Here is a 21,445-nt window from a genome sequence, read left to right on the forward strand (position 1 = left end):
CAGCAAAGGTTCACGCACACGATATACAGTCCAGTCGGCAACGGGTAGGCAGTCCGAGAAAAGAACGCTCAGGATTGTTAGCATAACTATACAAAACTTCGCGACGCCGCTGCCGAAGCGGCGGCCTAAAATGGCCGACAGAGCGGAAGAGACCCGGGCGACCCGGAACCGGAAGGCGGGGTCCCAGGTACGGGGTGATGGGAAATGTAGTGTGTTAAAAGTCCGGGGATGGTTCCCGCTGACGGCGGTTGGAGGGAGCCACAGAGACCGCGTTTGTGACAACTAAATGTTAGTATTAGTAAATGCTACAACCTAAAACTAACGAAAGATCAATGTCTAATACCTGATGACTAAATGTCAGTATTTGACATCAATATGACATTGGCTTGAGACGTTGGCTCGACGTTGGATGTTGGTTAGTTAATGCCCCAACCTAAAACTAACAAAAGATCAACGTCTAATGATGTCAGGATTTGATGTTGGGTGGACGTTACAATTATGACATCTAGGAGATGTTGGGTTTTGGTTGCCATACCTGACGACTAAATGTCAGTATTTGACATCAATATGACGTTGACTTCAGACGCTGGCTCGACGTTGGATTTGAGTTAGCTAATGCCACAACCTAAAACTATCAAAAGATCAATGTCTAATGATATCAGAATTTGACGTTGGGTGGACGTTACAATTATGACGCCTAGGAGACGTTGGGTTTTGGTTGCCATACCTGACGACTAAATGTCAGTATTTGACATCAGTATGACGTTGGCTTGAGACGTTGGCTCGACGTTGGATGTTGGTTAGTTAATGCCACAACCTAAAACTAATGAAAGATCAACGTCTAATGATGTCAGGATTTGATGTTGGGTGGACGTTACAATTATGACATCTAGGAGATGTTGGGTTTTGGTTGCCATACCTGACGACTAAATGTCAGTATTTGACATCAATATGACGTTGACTTCAGACGCTGGCTCGACGTTGGATTTGAGTTAGCTAATGCCACAACCTAAAACTATCAAAAGATCAATGTCTAATGATATCAGAATTTGACGTTGGGTGGACGTTACAATTATGACATCTAGGAGACGTTGGGTTTTGGTTGCCATACCTGACGACTAAATGTCAGTATTTGACATCAGTATGACGTTGGCTTGAGACGTTGGCTCGACGTTGGATGTTGGTTAGTTAATGCCACAACCTAAAACTAATGAAAGATCAACGTCTAATGATGTCAGAATTTGACGGTGGGTGGATGTTACAATTATGACGTCTAGGAGACGTTGGGTTTTGTTTGCCATACCTGACGACTAAATGTCAGTATTTGACATCAATATGACGTTGGCTTGAGACGTTGGCTCGACGTTGGATGTTGGTTAGTTAATGCCCCAACCTAAAACTAACAAAAGATCAACGTCTAATGATGTCAGAATTTGACGTTGGGTGGATGTTACAATTATGACATCTAGGAGACGTCGGGTTTTGGTTGCCATACCTGACGACTAAATGTCAGTATTTGACATAAATATGACGTTGACTTCAGACACTGGTTCGACGTTGGATTTTGGTTAGTTAATGCCACAACCTAAAACTTACAAAAGATCAACGTCTAATGATGTCAGAATTTGACGTTGGGTGGACGTTACAAATATGTCTAGGAGACGCTGGGTTTTGGTTGCCATACCTGACAACTAAATGTCAGTATTTGATATCAATATGACGTTGGCTTGAGACGTTGCCTCGATGTTGGATGTTGGTTAGTTAATGCCACAACCTAAAACTAACAAAAGGTCAACGTCTAATGATGTCAGAATTTGACGTTGGGTGGACGTTACAATTATGACATCTAGGAGACGTTGGGTTTTGGTTGCCATACCTGACAACTAAATGTCAGTGTTTGACATCAATATGACGTTGACTTCAGATGCTGGCTCGACGTTGGATTTTAGTTAGTTAATGCCACAACCTAAAACTTACAAAAGATTAACGTCTAATGATGTCAGAATTTGACGTTGGGTGGACGTTACAATTATGACGTCTAGGAGACGTTGGGTTTTGGTTGCCATACCTGACGACTAAATGTCAGTATTTGACATCAGTATGACGTTGGCTTGAGACGTTGCCTCGACGTTGGATTTTGGTTAGTTAATGCCACAACCTAAAACTAATGAAAGATCAACGTCTAATGATGTCAGAATTTGACGTTGGGTGGACGTTACAATTATGACATCTAGATGACGTTGGGTTTTGGTTGCCATACCTGACGACTAAATGTCAATATTTGACATCAATATGACGTTGGCTTGAGACGTTGGATTTTGGTTAGTTAATGCCACAACCTAAAACTAACAAAAGATCAATGTCTAATGATGTCAGAATTTGACGTTGGTTGGACGTTACAATTATGACGTCTAGGAGATGTTGGGTTTTGGTTGCCATACCTGACAACTAAATGTCAGTATTTGAAATCAATATGACGTTGGCTTGAGACGTTGCCTCGACGTTGGATTTTGGTTAGTTAATGCCACAACCTAAAACTAACAAAAGATCAACGTCTAATGATGTCAGAATTTGACGTTGGGTGGACGTTACAATTATGACGTCTAGGAGACGTTGGGTTTTGGTTGCCATACCTGACGACTAAATGTCAGTGTTTGACATCAATATGACGTTGGCTTAAGACGTTGACTCAACGTTGGATTTTGGTCACTTTGCAACACAACCTAAAAACAACAAAATATCAACGTCAGCTGATATCGCTATTAGACGTCAATCTAACGTTGTCATTAGACATTGGCTCAACGTTGATTTTTGGTCACCCGACGTCGCAACCTAAATCTAATCAAATACCAATGTCTTATGACGTTGTGTGCCTGCTGGGAACAACCAGATATACAACCTGCAAAGAACTGCGTAAGTAAACTAAAGTTACGGTGAATGTTTCGTATTTATATTGTACCTACGTGTAAGTATAAGGGAACAATAGGTTACGTTTGAATAATTTATAATGGATTAATTTAAAAAACTTAACAGGTACCTGTTCTATTAAATCGTACGTTTGGTGTATCTATACGTAAGCTTTTTAAAATTACTGGGAAAATATACTCTTGTTCCATGTAATTACAGGGTAATTGTGCCCTCTGCGGGCTGTAAATTAAAGTGGCGATTGTTCCCCTCTTGTTCAACGAAGTTACAGGGTAGGTTCAATACATATAACAACGCGACGTAAAATGTGGTTCTACAAAACGTACATTTATTTACATTTTTACAGACACCAAATGTACAATAATGACATATTTGCATCATCTAAACATTTAACGTTTACTTAATATGAAATTATAACATTTCATTCTGTTCTGTGTGATTTCTGTTGCCAGTGTAGCGGTCGTTCCTCTGCGTTGTGTTGATTTATTTTTTTTTTTAGGTGTATAAATAAAGGATTGTCCACACAAAGCTGGGTTTTGTGGCGGGTGATTTAATTTCAGTACCTGTATTCGTAAACACAAAACAAAAACAGGCACTATCAGCGTTACTTGTTCTGCATTGCCTCTCTCCACTTATAGATAAATATAATTAATATAATTAATAATATAATTAAATAAATGATTGTGATTGCACTTTCCTGTTTTTTATATTTTTATTACTGTTCAGTCATAGTTAACGTTAGGTTTAGAGGTAGAAGTGGGATTAGCGACTATAAAAAATATTTTTAGATATATTTTCAGATTGTGTGTTTATGTATTGTACCTACCCCGTAACTTCGTTGAACAAGAGGGGAACAATCGCCACTTTAATTTACAGCCCGCAGAGGCACAATTACCCTGTAACTACATGGAACAAGAGTATAATTTCCCAGTAATTTTAAAAAGCTTACGTATAGATACACCAAACTTACGATTTAATAGAACAGGTACCTGTTAAGTTTTTTAAATTAATCCATTATAAATTATTTGTATATCTGTTTGCTACCCCGTTATTACCCAAACGTAACATATTGCTCCCTTATACTTACACGTAGGTACAATATAAATACGAAACATACACTGTAACTTCAGTTTACTTACGCTGTTCTTTGCAGGTTACATATCTGGTTGTTAATCTCTATTACCAAAACGTAACATAACCTATTGTTCTCTTATACCTACACATACGTACTAATAGGTACACTATAATTACAGAAACGTACACCATGAATTCCGTATACTTATGTAGTTCTTTGCAGGTTGAATATCTGGTTTGTTATCCCCTCATTACCCAAATATAACATATTGTTCCCTTATACCTACATGTACGTTCTTTACAGGTACACTATAATTACAGAAACATACACCGTAAATTCTGTTTACTTACGTAGTTCTTTGCGGGTTGTAATCTAAAGCGTTACCCTCTACACTCATTTCATTATTATCAGATAGAAGAGTAGGTAAACTGCCCAGATTTCTAGAAAGTGGCACATGATCAGTAGTGGCAAATTCATAATTAATCCTCATGGTCTCTAAGGAATCATGTGCATCAGCTATACAAATGCAATGATCTAACCAAGAGGTAGTGTGACACGCCTGATATAAGTGAAACTATTAACAGGTAAAAGTAATTTGCTGGACAGAATCAAACCATTATCAGAGCAAAAATGCATTAAATGATTAGCAAATAAAAAGTTACCATCAAAAACATCTGCATTCATGTCACCCACTATAAAAAAACATGTGGAAGGATTATCTTGAATAAAAGACATGACACAACCCAACCTACTGAGATATTCAACTTCATTCTGAGAACTCTCATAGGGTGTATAGATATTCAGAATGATGAACTTTTTACCACCATTACTAAACTCAATTCCTATAGCCCAATCAACATTTAATCGGACCACCTTAATTGACTGACCAAACTTTTTGCGCTATAATACGGCAACACCGCCTGATATTCTGCCATAAACTATTTCTGTGCTTAAGTCAGTGGTAGATTCACCCGCCCCACAGAAGTCTTTATGAAGGGAATTCAGTCTTTCCAAGTCTTGCTTAAAAAAATCTCTTGAACACACAGTACGTCACATGTCTCCAATAGTTTATCCACCACAAAGCGGCGTGATTTATCTGTTTCACCATGCCCAACTCGCAGTCCTCCGGCATTATATGACGCAATATTGATATTCATTTATTATAATTTAATAATAATTGAACTAATCCACGGGCCGCACTGTCACCGTCGCCTCTAGGTTTCCGAACCTAAAAATAACGGCGGACATAAATCCCCGCTGGCCAAAGTTGTGGGTCATACATGTCTGTTACTTCGTTACACTCAGCAGTGACATGAAACGAACTGAATCTATTGCGAGTTGAATCGATCTTCCGACATGTCACTGATTTACCCAAACTCTCAGTCAAATAAGAACAAAGAGTGTCCGCATCAAGATGAGGGGAAAATCGAGTGGCAAACACACTCACTATCTTCGTTTTGACCACTGAAATGTTACTCTCAGTGCCAGTACCAATTATTCCCTTTACCCTCCGCTGTTCCCGTTTCGAACGAGTCTGTATAGCACCAGTTTTAGGTTGCCCGGCTGCATTTGAAGGTTTCTTGGGCTGGCGTACCCCTTTCTTCAGAACAGTGCTCCACGCCGGAGTGTAGCCGCCCCCAAGTTCTCATTCACACTCGCCTGAGGTTCCAAGGCCTCTCGCAGACTCGAAACTTCCCAGCTCAGCCGTTCCATTCTACTGAGTAGCGCCGAGGCGTCCATGTTACCAAATCCGACAAGTGGAAGTTCATCCAAGTACTGGGAGACAAACCTGGGGATGTTTTCACTGCACTCATTAAGCACCTTCAGACAGTCTCCTTCTGAGGACCTTTGTGTTTGATACAACGTATTGCAGTCGTGCACGTTTCAAACAAAAGTTGGTTGGACTCCTCAATCCACTCCGACGGGAAGCTGCTTGAAACTAGTAAAATAATTTAATCGGGGGTCAGTGTTTTCATTTTAATCACAATAAAATTCAAAAGCTCATCCTCTGCTATCACCTTCCCATTAGCTGCTTTATAAATAAAAATCTCAGATTTCGTTCTAGGGCAAACAGCACCACTAGCACCTCTACCTTTATCATTTTCTTTATAATAAATGACAAAAGTGTGAATTAAGTATTCAGATGTTTTTCTCAGAGAACCATCAAGTTCTTGGTCACCAGTCTAACCAAGGCCTTTCTTTCAGTTCAGCTCCAGGAAGAGTCGTGATTGTTTCAAACTTCTTCCATCAAGGGTAACAGAGTCGACGTGCTTCTGTGAATCTTCAATGCAGCAGAATTTCTTTGTCCTCAGGGTTTGGTTTTTGCTCTGATATGCATTTTCAGCTTTTAGACCTTTTTTAAAGACGTGTGTGCCTTTCCAAATCATACCCATTCAGTTTAATTTGCCACAGTTTAACGCCACTCGAAGAGTAGTAACATCTACAAGCAGTATGAATGCTCCGGAGCTAAATCTTAATGTCAACTGTGCATATGTGTTTTGTTTGGTATCTAATATTTGTTGCATCAGGCTTTTACAGCTCATACAGTCTGATATAGTGAGAATGTGGAGGAAAAATCAACTCAGAGACTCAAACTGAGCACAAATATGCAATTTGCTGCAGATGCTGATATTTACATGATGAAATTCTGATGCTTCTAATGTAAATCAATGAGATACATGGGTCATTGGTGCTTGGACTTGTGTCTATACTTACACTGAAGTTTAGTTGGTTATTTAAATGAACGATCAAAGGCCTCCACAATTCTACTTTTAGTTCTTCATTTCCCACTGTTCAGTGTGTGTGATGGTGTGCTTCTCTTTGCCTTTGAATTTTGAAACAATAAAATGAATAAAAACAAGGATCCCAGTGCCAGTAAGGATGTTTATTTAAATTATTTAAATGTAATAAATGTAATAAAATAAACCACACATTTACTGACTTTAAAGAACTGTACTTTTATTTCTTCATTTCCCATTTTCATGTTTATTGATCCTGATTCTCTTTTTTTCTTGAATTTGCTATAGCAGGTATTCCATAGACAACCGCTGCAGCAATGAGACCAGCAATAAAAAGGTTCCTTGCATTTTGCACCTAAAAGAATAAACAGAAATTATTATTTTTTTATTAAGTCACTGTGAGAGAACTTGTTGCTATTGTAAACTAAATTAATTTCAAACATTTTGGCATAATAAAGTCTGTAATCCTGTGATTTTGAGACATTTATGAATACAATATAATTATATACAATACAATATCATACAGCTGTACCTGCTGGGAATGCGGCTTTCCGCATTTTTGGGGACACTTTCTCTTAACACAATATTGTATTTTATTTTATTGTTTTTGATTAACTACCTTTACCTAAAATGTGAGTGTTTACTGTTGCCTTTGGCATTGTTGATGTACTGTTTCCTATTTAATACTGTACAGCCGCCTTGTCACAATTCTGTATTGTTAAAGGCGGTATATAAATAAAGGTGACTTGACTTGACTTGACTTCCGTATCTCAACAGTGTAGCGAGGTGCTCACAGTTTCTTAATAACAAATCATATGGAAACTCCCGTCCCACAAAATGTTCTGCTTCCTGTAGAATTTCTTCAATGGGAAGTGGGTTATATTTCTCATCCAGATGATTGTTGATACGGTATTCATCATTGCCAACCACATCCTGCAGTTTTTCTTTCTTCACTGTGACATTACCATCTTTTTTTGACTTCTTGCTGGCTCCAGTGTCAGCATGCTCAGCTGTAAAGAAAGAAATGAAAAATTAAAATAATCATGACTCATGAGACCTAAATGCAAAGTTTCAGATTGAATACAAGGTCAGCTCAATTAGCAGCATGTGAAACATGAAACAAACAAACAAAGAAAAACCCCTCACAGTCTGAGACCACATGAATCACATATCCAACTCCAACATAAATCGCCCAGTGCTGATATCCATCTCTGAAGATTTCAATGAGGTCTCCACGCTCTGGTTTCCTGTCCTATAGGAGACAATATCAGGTGTAATATTAAGAAAAGTTATTTAAATTAGTCATTTAAATTAGTCAAATTATAATATCAAACTGTTTTATCTAAAATAACACAATATCATTGTGCTTGTAAATAGGTAAAAACAAGAAAGTGAAACTTTGCCTAAATACATCTACTGTACACCAGCCGCGGCGTTGTGGGTGGGCCTACTGGGCCTGGGCCCACCCACTTGCGCTTGGGCCCACCCTGAGTAACTGCCAGATACACACACACGGTACAGGACACGGATGTTTAGCTACTCTGTTCGATATGCAGGTTTTGGTTATTGGCCTGTTTTTTCCTTATTCTAAATGCTTGAAGTCCGTTATATGATTTAAATATGAATGTACTTCACCTGTGTTTTAACAATGTGGTATCCCACAATAGTTCAGTTTTTCACGCATGCTATTTAACTTTGAACATTCATTCCATTCAAAATTGTTCATGTTAGTTTCATTCAGCGCTATACAGCGAATACATTTTATTTTCATGATCAAAAGAAGCAGATAGACGATTAATCATAAGCTGCCTCTTAACATGTTCCGAGTGTTTAAAATGCAAATTCATTCACTGTCTCATCTGATTGTTTTAATTGCGTTTTGTACTGAAAGCTGAAAAAAAAAAAAAAAACGTTGAGAAGTGGATCTGAAATTTTCTTCCTGTTTCATTTTATTCCGGTAAAGAATAACGTGTTCCGAATGGAACGGTCAGGGAATTAACAGTGCGTGCGCCGCTGCTGTAAATGGAGTTTACCAAATATTCTCTATCGCTCTGCCCGCAATATTAACAATCCAAAGATAGGGAAAAGGAGTTTAACTTTGGTATAGTTTGTGTATACCTGCTTGTTATATACATTTTATATTGAACATATTGACTCCTTAAATTAAGGCCCACCCAAAATTACTACGGCCCATCCAAAGATTAAATCCTGGCGCCGCGCCTGCTGTACACAAAAACATTTCAGAGTGAATTATATCTAAATTTAGCTATCTGTTGTGTAGTTTTTAAACTTTTTCAAATGTTCTTTCTATAGCATGATACAATTGTTTTGTGACCACCCTTGAGCAATAAGCAAATTGTTTAATAGTATCAAAAAGTCTTTTGATCAAAAACAATAGAAAACACACACACAAAAAGATCTATTTGTCTATAAATCATGTTATCTTTAATTCTTCCCAATGTTAAATGATATTTACCCGGTCCATGGCAATTTCCAACTGCTCTTCTGCTTCTCACTCAAATCCTGTTAGAAACTCAAAACATTTATACCCTGTTCCCGTGCGGGGGAGTGTCTAGAAATGTATACTTGGGATGGCAAGCAGGGATTGGGGGCGGACACAGGTATGATGTGTTTCTGCCACATCCTGATTTTTATAAACATATTTTACTGATGATGATGGAAAGAATCAGGTTTGAATCGTATCATATGTTTGTTTATCATGTGTCAAGTCGTCAGACATTCTACTGTCATAAATACTGATCTAAACACAAGGGGGAATTGTGTAATGAACACCACGCAGATACAAACGGGGTAAATGATGTTTTGTATTTTTATTAAAAGATAGTTAACATTAGCTGGTGGCATATGTTGTTTATTACTTCGAAGAGCTGATGAAACTGGAGATGTGCACTAAATAAAACCAAATAATCCACATAAGATGGAATCAACAGAAGCAAGGAGTGAAGCCTGTGCATGTATAGAGATTTTCACGGAGGAAATGAACAAATATCCTTATAATTTTTCAGTCTCTGAAGCATGACACAGAAAGCTCAATGCGATCATCTAAATATGAGCTACTGTGAAAACTGCTCAAACACAGCTAGTTTACCCAGGCCTGGTTCCAGAATTACTGAGGGTGTTTAAGTGTGCTCTAGCTTCAATTCACAAAGCCTTCATTTTCACATAGCTATATTTTTGTCCTGTCCATTGTTCTTTCGAGTGTGAATCCCACATAAATATGTGGATGTCATTCCAGAAACTTTGCAGGATGTATGTGGAAAATCAAAAAATAAAAGTTCTATACAAATTCGGAATGGACTGTAGCCTATAGCCTAGAAAGCACACAAAGAGCCCTGCCTTTATAATCACTAAAAAGCTGTCCCTCATCCTTCATCGCAATCTTTTTGTTATAATGATTTGCGAGCTTGCACTGGACTCAGCTCTTCTTATCGAAGCATCGAATCTATGAGTATTTGGGGTCACCCCTACAAACTACAGTGGAATATGAAACCCTAAACTGTCACCATCGCCACTGTGAGTCACATTACACAGACACACTCCATCTGTGCAGACATTCCCCACAACACAAGCCCTGTTCAGAAGTTTGAGAAATTCCCGTTTCTCAGATGTATTTTGCCTACATCTATAAAATGTTTTAGAGTGAGTGTACTGTAAATGTTTGTGGATTGCAAAACTCTAAACTGTAAGTTTGTCCCTGTAGACCAGTCCAACATTCTGCAGTTGGTGTGTCAGAACGGAACTAAGGAACTAAGGATTCCAACACGGTGTGTGTTGTTGAGGAGAGGTGTGCTATTACTGAATGAACAGACTTTCAGTGGCGAATTAAATAAAATCTCACAGATTCTCTATGTCATCATTAGTATAATATGTTTGGAGGAATAGGAGTGTCATGCAAGAGTTTCATTTTATATATAAAAAAAGAGTACATTAACGATAAGAAATATTTAGAGAATGTAAGAAATGTGTTCAAATTTATGAAACATTACACACTATTCAAATTTTCCTCTCTGTTTATTACTTCTTATGTTATATAAATATTCAAAGAACATGTAAAAAATATTGTAAAAAATCATGATGTTTGCAAAATGATAAAATGAAGAAAATGTTCCCACATGTTCTCACATAATCAAGAAAAAAAATGTTTTTAGAACATTTAAAAACTGGAGAGAATATTCAGAAATAAAGCAGTAAAAGTTCTGTCAGAAAGATTTTAATGCCACGTCATTCATTCATATGAATAGGTTTGGCCAATCACTGATTTTCAATATTGATATTCAACTTTACATGAATCACTGTACAACTCACTACCATCTGTTAATACTTAACAGAATAAACACCATACAAATATTCATCTTCCCTCTGAGTCTTTCTGAATAGAAATGACATTTTCATAATTTAAAGCTGCTGTCCATAACTTTTTTGGTTAAAAATGATCAAAATCAACTTTTGAGCAAGTACATAACCAGCTAGCGTTCAAAACTATTGCCTTACTTTAGCCTGATTCACAACGGTAAGCTTATAATAATGTTTTCTAATTTGAGTGGTACGGGTAGGTTTTCGCTGAAAATTCGAACATGCTGCTGCTGCGTCATTACCAGTGTTTGGGGTAACGCGAGTTACGTAATAATATTACTTTTTTCAAGTAACTAGTAAAGTAACACATTACTTTTTAATTTCTTTTTGAGTTACTTTTTCAAATAGGTAACGCCAGTTACTTTTTCCCCCTTTTATTGATTGACAAGTCTCCTGTCTGGAAATTGGAAGTAAACATGATGTTACTGTATTATAGACTAAATGTGACCCTGGAGCACAAAACCAGTCTCAAGTATCACAGGTATATTTGCAGCAATAGCCAAAAACACCTTGTATGGGTCAAAATTATTGTTTTTTCTTTAATGCCAAAAATCATTAGGAAATTAAGTAAAGATCATGTTCCATGAAGATATTTTGTAAAATGCCTACTATAAATATATCAAAACTTAATTTTTGATGAGTAATACGCATTGTTACAAACTTCATTTGGACAACTTTAAAGGCGATTTTCTCAATATTTTGATTTTTTTTGTACCCGAGATAATTGTATCTCTGTCAAATATTGTCCAATCCTAACATCAATGGAGAGCTTATTTATTCAGCTTTGGATGATATATGGCGAGTGTTAATTGTAGGCCCTGTCTGTAAACATAAAGAAGACGTCCCGGCTAGTAGGCTATATCGCATATGAGGATGCTGCAGGTGCCGGATCGTTTAGCTTTTCTCTGGAATAATTAAATTTAGCATTTCGATGGCAGATTGTAATCCAAAAAGGTTTATGTGTTTATGGAACACAAGTGACTGAAATTAGGTTATTCCAGTTTTAATTGTGCGTCTGAGTACAGCCTACGTGGGATATATTTAAACGAAGGAAAAGGATGTGATGTGTGGCCAAGTATGACCAATACTTGGAATTTGTGTTTTGCAGTTCACCCATCCAAGTGCACACACGCAGCAGTGAGTAGCGAACAAACAAACACACACACACTATAAACACACACCCAGAGCAGTTGGCAGCCAATGCTGCTGTGCCCAGGGAGCAGTGAGGGTTTCGGTGCCTTGCTCAACAGTCTTACCTCAGTTGTGGTATTAATAGTGGAGAGAGCGCTGGTTATTCACTCCTCCCACCCACAATCCCCGCCGGACCTGAGACTCGAACCCGTGCCCTTTAGTTAATTATTTGTTTTTTGGGCTAAAAGAATTTCTTTATATGAATTTCGAATTGTATCACAACTAGAAATTAGACTGTACAGAAACTGAAATCTACATGTAAAGCTACACACTACATACACATAGTCATGCAATGAGTCCAGTGCAGTATGACACTTAACACTATGAAGCTAATGTATCAGATTTGATACATGAATTTCTCTAAATGATCCATATGATGCTGTTAAACACTGTCACACAATCCACTATATGCCTTCAGTAATCTGATTCATAGTTTATTCTTTTTTATCAAGCAAAAGGTCTTTTAGTGCAGTGGTTGTCAACTCCAGTCATCAGGGCCACTGCTCTGACATTTTGTATGTTTCTGAATCTGACACGCTCTGTTCAGTTCATGGATCTTTCTCCTAATGAGCTGATGACCTGAATCAGTTGTGTTAAATGAGGTAGACATACAAAATGTTCAGAGCAGTGGGCCTTGAGGACTGGAGTTGAGAACCACTGTTTTAGTGTAATTGTACAAAGTCCGCCTTCAGCTGGTGCTTCATGTGTCTGTCTGCTGTCAAATACTGACTGTCCCTGCGTCCCAATGTTCATACTATCCATCCTAAATAGCATGTGAGATTTCAATAGGTGTGTCCCAAAGTATAGTATGCTGAAAAGAGTATGCCAAAAGTCTCCAGATGGTCTACTATTTCAGGTCGATGTTTAAAGTGTGGATCCGTGCACACTCTAATGGCTAATATTGCGCACAACTCATTGCGCTTTGGCAAAGGATTCGGTCCAGAACTACAAACATGAATAAAACGCGTTGAAAAACTACAAACATGGCGGATGTGCACGACCAGCGGTTAGGTAGAGATGTTTAGAAAAAGCGGCTCGAGTTACTAATAATCAACATTTACCTGGTAAAAAAATATTTCATGTTATCTGTGTTGTATTTCATCTGCAACAGCAATGTGAACTTTTATAAACATCCGTTTAGTCGTATTAAACTTTCAAATGCATCATTATGCAGAGTTTTTGTCATGAAAGACCCGCGACTGGCAGAGCAGTGTACTACTTCTTTTCTCTCCAGTACGGTAGGAAGTTAAATTAAATGAAATGTGGAAGATGTTAACTGTGACAAGATGATTGACAGGTCAGTTTACTGTGACAGGGAAAAGACGCAGTTGTGTGACGTGATAGTTTGTCCCAAAGCTCACGTACTCTTCTACTACACACTCAAAAGTGTGTACTTTTTCTTCACCAAAAGAGTACATACTTTAAGAGTGTAGTATAAGTAGGCACATTGGGATGCAGCATGTGTCATGAAGATACCAGCCTTGTCAGGTCCCTTCACTCAGCCCACGTGATCACAATCACCTGCTGATTCCCTGCACCTGTTGTCACGGTGTTGTGTGCTGGGAATGATCAGGATGAGCGAGGAGGTCCAAAACATAGAGTTTTATTTATAATATCCACAGGGAAACAGGAACAGACAGGAAACAGCAGGGAACCAGCAACCATAACGTAAACTGACTGAGTAACAATACATGAAGACAGTATAAACTGACGGGTATGACATTACAATCACCGACAACCAACTAGAAACACAACCAAACTTATATACACTGACTAATCAGGGGAGGACAGGTGTAGATGATCAGACGATGTCGTAACAAATTGAAAACGGAAACGGAAAGACCAAATAAGGGCATACGTTGGGGAAAAACACACAAAACATTCCAAAGGGTCTGACACCTGTCACACCGCAATCATGACTAAGGGCACCATCATTCTAACTTTGCCTGGTCTGAAAGTTACTTAACTGACTCATACTGACTACTCACCTGCAATTCCCGATCCTCATTTTTGTCAGTCCGAGGTCCTCTCTGAAACCTGCAAGAAGGAAGGAGACTTTGTCAGTCATGAAAGCCAAGTTTGCTAAATATCTCCTGCTTACCTGTTTCACTGCTATCCATCCAGCCTATAAATAAACTCTCTGCAGTTTACCTGTTCTTCTCATTGTTGTCTACTTCTGTTTCATGACAGACTGATTTTTATTAAGTAAACGTCAGAATAACATTAGTCATAATTCCAGATGAACACCTACTAGACGGAAGCAGCTTGGCTTTACTTGATTCTACATGCATCATTTTGTAGAAAAATCAGTGCATTTCAAACGTGATCATCAGGTTCTTTTGAGGAACGTTTGTTTTCAGAAGCTTTACTTTGACTGTTCCTCAGTGGAGGAATGATCTTCACAAGCCTCCAAAACATCTCACATCTTTTGAGGAGCGTTTATTTGTTCATCTCTCAGTCATCATTGGATTGCAATGCATTATATGTTTGGATCATTTCAATCTCATCTTACTGAGACACATTATTGGAGATATTTACATCATTTTATCTCAGTACCTGCTCTACTGTAATAAAGATCTCATTTATTTACATTATAAGTAGCAGAATGTCACCATATAAATATCAGCATCTGCAAAAACTTCATATTCTTGCTCCGTTTGAGTCTCTGAATAAGATTGAACTTTTTTTTTCTCCATTTTGTCCTCACGTTTTGTCTCTTTATTAATTTTTTGAAATGTTTGGAACATTTTATGTTTGTTAAATGCAAATTTTTGTTTTTTGAAGTACCAAAAGTTGCCAGACATAACATGCTTAATGCATTTCACAATATTAATTTAAACATTTAACAAAGAAAAGCGCACTATCAGGTGCAAATCCAATCGTTTGTTCAGAGGGTGGAAGCTAAAGCGTGCTTTGCAGGACATGGAGATGCCAGTGTTATCACTTTTTTTTTCTTAATAACAGTGGAAAATTCAAATATGCTGTAATTTTTGCTCATAAAAGTCAGAGTAATGCATCATTTGGAACTGCAAAGGGTCTAGTTTTATTTGTGTGCTCTTACAATATTAACAAAATGTTGTGCTTTTGTAAAATAAAGAAAACAAACAGGATGCACTTTCTGCCGTCTTGGTCTTGAACAGGAATGCTTCACAAAAATAAACCAAAACCCAGTGAATACTTGCTGACATGTTGAAAAATAACTAAATAAACATGTGAAAATTAATGTGAAAATTCAACCAAATTCCAAGTCCACATAATCCTACCTGTCATTCTTTATGTTTAACTTGAAAAACAGCAACAAAAATGTAGGCTTCAGCTCGGTTATCTGGCTGACTTATGAGAATAATGACACAATGTTGGCAGTTATATTGCTTTCTGAGAGACCAATGAAACTCTGATTGATTACATGAAACATTTGTTTTTATTCAATTGTTCAGATTTTTTTCAACATGCATTCAAGTATTTATTCGTGTTAATTTTGTGCTGCAAGTAGGCTATTAAAGAGGAAAGGATCATTGAGTCACACACCGCATGAACTTAGGCGAATATAGTCATCTCACTACTGATTAAAGAGCGTAAAAACACATTTGTTGTTTGTATTTTATCATAAAATTGACAGAATTAATAGGCTAAGACTTTGTGTTATAACAAAAGTAACAAAGCAGAATGCTCATTGCGATTATTGGATGGCTTACATGCTACAAAAAATGGACTTGAAAACGTTAAATATTATTTCCAAGCATTATACCATAAATAAAACAGCTTGTGAATTGTCACGTAACGTTATTTACTTACTTAGAAAAATCAACAGTAAGTTAAGTTTAACGAGTTTTTGCATATGGGCCCAGAGCTGACTTGCTATGCCACTGATATGAGCCATAAGAGCAAATGTTTTGTGATATTTTATTTAAAGGTGTTCATTTCAGACTATTACTTCTATTACTATTACTTTATCAAATCAAATCAAATCACCTTTATTTATATACCGCCTTTAACAATACAGAATTGTGACAAGGCGGCTGTACAGTATTAAATAGGAAATAGTACATCAACAATGACAAGGGCAACAGTAAACACTCAATTTTCAGGTAAAGGTAGTTAATCAAATACAATAAAATAAAATACAATATTGTGTGAAGAGAAAGTGAAGATAAAGTGTCCCCAACTAAGCAAGCCAGAGGCGACAGCGGCAAGGAACCAAAACTCCATTGGTGACAAATGGAGAAAACCTTGGGAGAAACCAGGCTCAGTCGGGGGGGCCAGTTCTCCTCTGGCCAGACACAGAGGACTCATCTTCTTGTGTTCTTGTGCCGATGGCTGTCTAGGTGATGAGGTCTTCACTGGGGATCCGTCTCTGTGGCTCATCTAGTCGATGTGGTCTCCGATGACATTCAGTGCTGTAGAGGTCGTCTCTAGGTGCTGATCCACCATCTGGGCTGGGTACGGACTGGATCCAGAGGACTGGATCTGGTGGTTAAGGTGACCTCGGAATAAGAAAGAAACAGACTAATATTAGCATAGATGCCATTCTTCTGACGATGCACTGAGTACATCGGGTGTTATGGGAAGTGTTCCTGGTTCCGGTTGACCTAATTAGTGCAGCCTAACAATCCTTTAACGGATTTGAATTATAGGAATATGTTGATTTGTTATGTGTAAGCAAGGTTAAAGAGATGGGTCTTTAATCTAGATTTAAACTGACAGAGTGTGTCTGCGTCCCGAACAGTGTTGGGTAGATTGTTCCAGAGTTTGGGTGCTAAATAAGAAAAAGATCTGCTGCCCGTGGTTGATTTGGATATTCTAGGTATTATCAAATTGCCAGAGTTTTGAGAACGCAGCGGACGTGAGGGACTATAATGTGATAAGAGCTCGCTCAGGTACTGAGGAGCTAAACCATTCAGGGCTTTGTAAGTAATTAGCAAGATTTTAAAATCTATACGATGTTTAATAGGGAGCCAGTGCAGTGTAGACAGAACCGGGCTAATATGATCATACTTTTTGGTTCTAGTAAGAACTCTAGCTGCTGCATTTTGGACCAGCTGGAGTTTGTTTATTAAGCGAGCTGAACAACCACCCAATAAAGCATTACAATAATCTAATCTTGAGGTCATAAACGCATGAATTAACGTTTCAGCATTTGACATTGAGAGCATAGGTCATAATTTAGATATATTTTTGCGATGGAAAAATGCAGTTTTGCAAATATTAGAGATGTGGTTTTCAAAGAAAAGATTGCCATCAAATAGCACACCTAGGTTCCTAACTGATGACGAAGAATTAACATAACAGCCATCAAGTATTAGACAGTGTTGTAGGTTATTACACGCTGAGGATTTAGGTCCAATAATTAACACCTCTGTTTTTTCAGAATTTAGCAGTAAGAAATTACTTGTCATCCAATTTTTTAACTCAACTACACAATCCGTTTTTCAAATTGGTATGTTTCGCTGGGCCGCGAAGAAATATAGAGCTGAGTATCATCAGCGTAACAGTGAAAGCTAACACCATATTTCCTGATGATATCATCCAAGGGTAACATGTAAAGCATAAAGAGTAATGGCCCTAGCACGGAGCCTTGCGGTACTCCATACTGCACTTGTGATCGATATGATACCTCTTTATTCACTGCCACGAATTGATAGCGGCCAGATAAGTACAATTTGAACCATGCCAATGCACTACCACTAATGCCAACATAATTCTCAAGTCTGTTCAAGAGAATGTTGTGGTCAACCGTATCGAACGCAGCACTAAGATCCAGTAGCACTAACAGAGAGATACAACCACGATCGGATGATAAGAGCAGATCATTTGTAACTCTAATAATAATAGTCTTTTAGTAGCCTAGATGGAATAGGGTCTAGAATACAAGTTGTTGGTTTAGATGATTTAACAAGTTTATACAATTCTTCCTGACCTATAGTAGAGAATGAGTTGAATTGTTCCCCAGGAGATCTATAGCGCACTATCTGATGCGACACTGTAATTGACGGCTGCATAGTGACAATTTTGTCTCTAATAGTATCGATCTTGGAAGTAAAGTAGTTCATGAAGTCATTACTGTCATGCTGATGGGCATAGTCAGTGCCTGTTGGTTCTTTATTTTTTGTTAACTTAGCCACTGTATTGAATAAATACCTAGGGTTATGTTTGTTTTCTTCTAAAAGAGTCGAAAAGTAATCAGATCTGGCCGATTTTAACACTTTTCTATACGATAGGGTACATTCCCGCCAAGCAGTACGAAAAACCTCTAATTTTGTTTTCCTCCAGCTGCGCTCCATTTTCCGGGCTGCTCTCTTTAGGGCGCGAGTGTGCTCGTTATACCACGGAGTCGGACTGTTTTCCTTAATCTTTCTTAGGCGCAGAGGAGCGACCGTATCTAGAGTCCTGGAAAAGAGAGAGTCAATAGTTTCTGTTACATCATCAAGTTTTTCTGAGCTATTGGACATGCTGAGGAATTCAGATAATTCAGGAAGATTACTCAGAAAGCAGTCTTTTGTAGTAGCAGTGATGGTTCTACCATACTTGTAATAAGAAGTTGAATTTACAGTTTTAGTCATCTGGAGAATACACAAGACTAGATAATGATCAGAGATATCATCACTTTGCTGCAGAATCTCAACGGCATTGACATCGATTCCATGTGACAGTATTAAGTCTAGAGTATGATATTGACAATGAGTGGGACCTGACACGTGTTGTCTAACTCCAATAGAGTTCAGAATGTCTGTAAATGCAGCTGCCAGTGCATCGTTTTCATTATCGACATGGATGTTAAAGTCACCTACTATTAAGACCTTATCTGTAGCCAACACCAGCTCAGATATAAAATCAGCGAATTCTTTAAGAAAATCTGTATGGTGCCCTGGTGGCCTGTATACAGTAGCGAGTACAAATGTCATGGGGGATTTATCATTAACACTTGTTTCTCTGGATAATGTTACATGAAGCATCATTACTTCAAACGAGTTATACTTGAAGCCCGCTCTCTGAGAAACACTGAAAATATTGCTATAAATTGTAGAAACACCTCCCCCTTTACCTTTTAGACGTGGCTCATGTTTATAACAGTAATCATGAGGGGTAGACTCGTTTAAGATAATGTAATCATCTGGTTTTAGCCAGGTTTCTGTCAAACATCTTTAATCAGTTAAAACGACCAGTTTTAGCAGTTTCTGTGATTTTGCTTGTCCTTAATTTTATTAGTTTATTCCATGGTGAATCACTGGCACACAGGAACCAGCTCAGTAGGTTAAAAAAAAATCTTGAAAAACTCGAGAAAACTCGGAAAAGCAATATTATGACATCAGCCTCAGACATTCACAGTGAACTTATTTTTAAAACATTTCACAGATGTAGGCAGAAGTATGTCTGAAAAACAGGAAATTCTCAAACATCTGAACAGGCCTGTATTGCAGTGAATGTCTGCACAGATTGTGTTTGTGTGACTTGACTCACAGTGGTAATGAAGTAGTGGTAAGCAGTGTTTGTTGCCAACTTAGTAAATTTGTTGCTAGTTTTGGCAACATTTCCGACTACCCTTGCAACCCCAAAATAACCTGACATATCAATCAATTTGAATCAATCTATCTATCTATCTATCTATCTATCTATCTATCTGTTAAATTCAAGTCATAAAACGATTAATGCATATCTGTAGTGCATTTGCTTCTGTGTTGTGTTGATCAGAGGTACATTTTACTTGAGTACTGTACTTAAAGGGGTGATCAGATGCAAAGTTCACTTTTTCATGTTGTTTGAACATTAATGTGTGTTGTCAGTGTATGTACCCTATAATGATAATGATAATGATAAAAATCCATGCAGTGGTTTTTAATTAATCTGTAAAAATAATATTCCCTTTTTCAAATCGAGCCGTTCTCAGATGCCTGTCATTGTGACATCACATGACAGAGGCCACTCCCACAATAGTTGATTGACATGAGTGTTTTATCTCAGATCAGCTGTAACAGCCCGACCTCCATTATATAAGATTTTGGGCTTATATAGGACCATTTGACAATATATATATAACATTGATATAAGTGTTGATATTGATATAAGGGTTTAGTCCAGCCTATTTTGTAGTTACAAAATGTGTTCACACGCATATCTGCTTTGTTTATTTCCCTGGCGTTGAAATCAGGCACATACAAATGTCAGGAAACTGGTTGCATATCAAAATCCTTGGACCACTGGATATTTGGTAAGTTGTAAGGAACATTATACTGAGTCCAGCAAAATGTTTTAATGTTTTAATTAATTAATCTGCAGTGATGTGTTACTGGTAATAGAAGAAGAATTCTTGGCTATCAGTGGTTGTAACACGTACGTTTTTGATATGGTACACGGTACTTACTGTATGTCATGATACACGCTACATTCACAATACTAAAAAAAGCCAAAAAGTATTAAAGGGATAGTTCACCCTAAAATGAAAATTTGCAAGGTGTAGGTGACTTTTGTTTTCCTTCAGTAGAAGATTTTTAGCTGAAATTGTGGTCCTTGGTGATTCATAAAATTTAGGTCAGTTGCTATTGTAATTTTTAATGTAAATTTCATTTTTAAAATTTATTTATTAATTTATTTTAGTTTATTTTTTTTTCGTAATTAATTGTAGAATTTCTATATTCTGTATTTCTATACTATATATATATATATATTGTATTTACAAGCATTCAGAATTGTGTTGTGTATTTCTACGTAGAGTTGTGTTCATTGTTTCCAAACTCGTAAGACCTTGAAGGGCCCATGAAGGTAGTAAAGATATCATTCAAATAGTCCATCAGTGATCCATCCAGTGACATCAGTGGTTTAACAGTAATTTTACGAAGTTTTGTGAATACTTTTGTGTGCAAAGAAAACAAAAATAACAACTTTATTCAACAATGTCTTCTTGTCCGTGTCAGTCCTCGATGCACGTTCACAAGAGTACCAGGATGTGTGCATGATCGTTCCTCTGCTGGTAAACAAGGCGCAGCGCATGCGTGTTCTACGTCAGAATGTCGGCAGCATCGTGATACTCTCATGAAGTCTGATAATATAAGTAAATATTTTATTTAGTAAAAATATATTGCATTTAAAATGTAACATAAAAAGAAAACATAAAAATAATGTAAAAATAATACTGGTATTTTCAGCA

The 21,445-nt window shown here is 37.5% G+C and overlaps 1 protein-coding gene and 1 long non-coding RNA gene across 4 annotated transcripts; both read right to left on the minus strand.

Annotated features, from left to right (window-relative positions):
* Positions 1–281: 281 nt before the first annotated feature.
* LOC127161648 (uncharacterized) lies at positions 282–2,738 on the minus strand. Of its 3 annotated transcripts, XR_007827120.1 has the most exons (4): positions 2,442–2,738; positions 1,967–2,068; positions 1,112–1,585; positions 282–343 (listed from the first exon to the last, which is right to left on the minus strand). It is a non-coding gene; the product is annotated as an uncharacterized LOC127161648 (long non-coding RNA). The 3 variants fall into 3 exon arrangements; XR_007827121.1 differs by lacking the exon at positions 1,967–2,068 and having other exon boundaries at positions 1,112–1,684; XR_007827122.1 differs by having other exon boundaries at positions 1,967–2,738.
* Positions 2,739–6,942: 4,204 nt separating this feature from the next.
* Positions 6,943–7,990, minus strand: LOC127161647 (phospholipase A and acyltransferase 1-like; the record flags this gene model as incomplete). Its single annotated transcript, XM_051104370.1, has 2 exons — positions 6,943–7,748; positions 7,885–7,990. Coding segments are annotated over 2 exons (414 nt in total), but the record flags the coding sequence as incomplete, so codon positions are not given.
* Positions 7,991–21,445: the final 13,455 nt, after the last annotated feature.

This window comes from Labeo rohita, unplaced genomic scaffold (genome assembly GCF_022985175.1).
Source record: "Labeo rohita strain BAU-BD-2019 unplaced genomic scaffold, IGBB_LRoh.1.0 scaffold_704, whole genome shotgun sequence".
NCBI classification, from domain to species: domain Eukaryota; kingdom Metazoa; phylum Chordata; class Actinopteri; order Cypriniformes; family Cyprinidae; genus Labeo; species Labeo rohita.